Source organism: Orycteropus afer, unplaced genomic scaffold, assembly GCF_000298275.1.
Source record: "Orycteropus afer afer isolate SDZICR_OR568_19922 unplaced genomic scaffold, OryAfe1.0 scaffold00356, whole genome shotgun sequence".
Lineage (NCBI taxonomy): Eukaryota > Metazoa > Chordata > Mammalia > Tubulidentata > Orycteropodidae > Orycteropus > Orycteropus afer.
Window position 1 is genome coordinate 3,137,451 of NW_006921943.1, and position 4,049 is coordinate 3,141,499.

Below are 4,049 nucleotides of genomic sequence, written 5' to 3' on the forward strand. Positions count from 1 at the left end.
TTGAAAAAAGGTGTTTGCAATGAACAAGTCGTTGGTCTTGCAAAATTCTGCCATACAAGTTCCAGCATTATTTCTGTCACCAAGGCCAAATTTTCCAGTTACCGGTGATTCTAGGAGTTAGTGTGAGATTAAATCATTATTTCGATAATTCCAGTGTTGAGATGCCCACCAGCTGTTCTGTGAGTAATTGTCTTCTGGGTGGCAGAGAATGTCCATCCTGTGATCACGCTCTGCCTGTGCAGACAGTGAAGGGCCTTGGTATTTGGCACGACAGAGCTGCTGGTCCAGGCTGGACTGTGTCTGCTTTAAGGTTCATGTTAGCCTCTGATGCAGGTTACCTTGACCCTGTCTTCGTTCTGCCTCCCTCCAGGCTCGATCCGTGAGGAAAATGGGGTGCGGTGGCACGTGTGCCCATACTGCACCAAGGAGTTTAAGAAGCCCAGTGACTTGGTGCGCCACATCCGTATCCACACTCACGAGAAGCCCTTCAAGTGCCCGCAGTGCTTCCGGGCCTTTGCTGTGAAGAGCACCCTGACTGCCCACATCAAGACGCACACGGGCATCAAGGCCTTCCAGTGCCAGTACTGCATGAAGAGCTTCTCCACTTCAGGAAGCCTCAAAGTGCACATCCGCCTGCACACAGGTGGGGCTGCGCTGGCCACAGTTGGCTCTCCAGAGCTGGGACGCTGGTGGGCGCGGGATAGAAGTGGCCCCGTACCTGATGGAGACGGAGGCACTAGGCGGGGAGTGCCTGTGGATGAATGCACTTCCCATGGCAGGCAGTGGTGTGGGAAGAGAGAGGTGGGGGAGCAGAGCCGTCTGTGGGTGGAGCAGCTCCGGATTCAGAGGCTGTGAGCCGTGCGGGGGTGGGACGTGTGTCCACCATCTCGAGGGAGCGGTGGCTTGTCCTGCAGCAAGAGAGCAGGGCCAGGGCCCTCTGAGGAGGCCTGGTTCATGCTGGGGCACAGCGACTTTGTGTGTCTTTAAGAAATATGTTAGTGGATACAGATGGGGTTTGTGCTGAACCACATGCGGTATGTATTTGGAGCAGTAGGAATTACTCCGTTTTGCTGCATGTCCTTGGGAATCTGCGTTTTCATTTACCAGCTCGATTATAAGAGAATGAATTTCTTTCCGAAGAGTGGTGGAGGAGTAGTGAATTGTGAAGAGCATCTCACTGTCATTGTTTACAATAACAACAACCATTTATTCATTGTTTGCTAAGTGGTAGACTCTGTGCCACATGTTCTGTAGATGTTGTGCCATTGAGCCAATTCTGACCCGATGGTGATGGAGAACTGCCTTGTCGGGTTTCCTAGGCTGTAATCTTCACGGAAGCAAAGCTCAAACCAAACCCTCTGCCATCAAGTTGGTTGGGACTCATGGTGACTCCATAGTGATGGAGAAGAACTACCCCATCAGGTTTCCTAGACTGTAATCTTCATGGACAGGAGCCCTAGTAGCGCAGTGCCTAAGGCATTTGACTGCTAACCAGAAGGCTGGCGGTTCAAACCCACCAGCTACTCCTTGGAAGGAAGATGGGGCAATCTACTTACGTAGTGATACCACCTTGGAAAACCAAGGAGGGGTCGCTATGAGTCGCAGACGACTCCATGGCACATAACAACCACAATCTTCATGGAAGCAAAGCCCAAACCAAACCCTCTGCCATCAAGTTGATTGTGACTTATAGTGACCCCATAGAGATGGAGGAGAACCACCCTGTCGGGTTTCCTAGGTTGTAATCTTTATGGGAGCAGATAGCTAGATCTTTTCTCTAGTGGTGGTACCAGCTGGGTTTGAACTACTGACCTTTTGGTTAGCAACCAAGTGCTTAACCGTGGCACCATCAGGGCTCGCTATTTAAACATCAGCTACTGTGGTTCTAGCATGAGCTGAGAAGGCAGCTGGTTGACAGAACACTTCAGACAGAGAGCAGTGTTCCCTGCCTTGGAATTCTGAAGCTGACCAGTTGTTTGAACGTCTACAATTAAAAATTTAAACCGTTGGCCTGGAACTCGTAAATGCTCTTTTTCACATCACATGCTTTCATTGCTGCCCATGTCATCACTCATGTGCACTGTAAGTAAATGAGGGAAAGGAACTCTAGTCACCAGTATCCATGAGATTGGAAGCATGGGGTGATGAGTGGAATCATATGAAAATGATTTCAGAGGAAATCACATGATTTCAGATCCATATGAAAATGTTCGAGTTTATGTGGACATTAATGCTCGAATGGAGATTCCTTGTGATAACTCTGAAATGTGCTTTTTATTTTTCACAGGTGTTAGACCTTTCGCTTGTCCTCACTGTGACAAAAAGTTCCGTACTTCAGGCCACAGGAAGACACACATCGCCTCTCACTTCAAGCACACTGAGCTCAGGAAGATGAGGCACCCACGCAAACCTGCCAAGGTCCGAGTGGGCAAGGCCGGCACTCTGGTGCCCGACATTCCCATGCAGGAGCCCATTCTCATCACTGACTTAGGTGAGGAAGCGGGGTGGGGGCGTTGCTGACGGTCACCAAGCAGTCCTTCGTTGGGTGCCTTGTGCGGAAGGCGCAAGTAGTGGTCTGCATTTTCACACACTTTTAGGCAGTGTTGATGAAATCGCCCTTGTGGGTTATTTTTCTTTATGGACATATCTGTCCCACCAGAATCCACTGCTGTGGAGTCCATTCCTACTCATAGTATCCCTAGAGGACACAGTAGAATAAGGTTTTCAGGGCTGCTAATCTTCATGGAAATCCTCATCTTTTTCCTGCAGAGCGGCTGGTCGGTTTTAACTGCCAACCTTTGGGTTAGTAGCTGAATTCCATAACCACTGTACCACCAGGGCTCCCTTGTCTGTCCCACAGTCAAAATCCAAACCACAGCTATATCTCAATGAGTGCACAGATGTGTCCTTGGTTAGGAGAGAAAAGACATGTCTTTCAGTGGAGACACTAGTGTTTAAGTACTCCTTGGAAACATAGCTGCTTCACTGGGATTCTCAGAGGTGATTTATGACATGCACTGCTCACTTGGATGCATCTTAAAATTCTCATGTGGTTTGTAGTAGACTCTTATTTGGCCTGCTTTAATCTTTGGATTAAAAATGAAGAAACCCCTGCCTGCTTTTAAATTCTTTATCACCTCAGTGTTATTATAATCTAGCCAAATTACGATTTTGTTAACCAGCTAGCAAGAAATTAGTTCTTACAAGAATCTTTAGAAACTTGCTCTTGAAGCAAGAATAGCTAAAGCAAATGGAAGAGCTAAAGTGAAAGAGCTGAGCAGAAAATTTCAAAGGGCAGCTTAAGAAGACAAAGTGAAATACTATGACAGAATGTGCAAAGACTTGGAGTTAGAAAACCAGAAGCGAAGAACATGCTCAGCAGTTCTCAGGGTGAAAGAGCTAAAGAAGAAACTCAAGTCTCAAGTTGCAATACTGAGGGATTCTGTGTGTAAAATACTGATTGATGCAGGAAGCATCAAAAGAAGATGCGAAGAATGTGTGGAGTCACTGAACCAAAAAGAATTGGTCAATGTTCAAACATTTTAGGAGGTGTCATGGGATCAAGAATTGATGGTATGGAATGAAGAAGTCCAAGCTGCACTGAAGGAACTGGTAAAAAACAAGGCTTCAGGAATCATGGAATACTCCCTGAGGTATTTCAACAAATACGTGCAAGGCTAGAAGCAGTCACTCGTCTGTGCCAAGAAATTTGGAAGATAAATACCTGGCCGGGCGATAGGAAGAGATCCATATGTGCACCCATTCCAAAGAAAAGTGATCTAACAAAATGTGGAAATTATCAAACAATATCATTAATATCACATGCAAGTAAAATTTTGCTGAAAATAATTCAAAAATGGTTGTAGCAGTACATCAACACGGAACTACCAGAAATTCAAGCCAAATTCAGAAGAGGATGTGGAATATAGAATATCATTAGTGATGTCAGATAGATCTTGGCTGAACGCAGAAATACTAGAAAGATGTTTACCTGTGTTTTGTTGACTATGCAAAGGCATGCAACTGTGTAGATTAGAACAAAGTGTAGA

General features: G+C 46.3%; 1 protein-coding gene across 1 annotated transcript in view; it reads left to right on the forward strand.

Annotated features, from left to right (window-relative positions):
• Window positions 1–4,049, forward strand: part of ZNF236 (zinc finger protein 236) — a 95,827-nt gene that overhangs the window by 30,309 nt on the left and 61,469 nt on the right. The window contains exons 9-10 of the mRNA XM_042782521.1: window positions 371–643; window positions 2,288–2,491. Of these exons, the coding sequence (XP_042638455.1) occupies window positions 371–643; window positions 2,288–2,491 (477 nt within the window). The remainder of the gene's footprint in view (window positions 1–370; window positions 644–2,287; window positions 2,492–4,049) is intronic.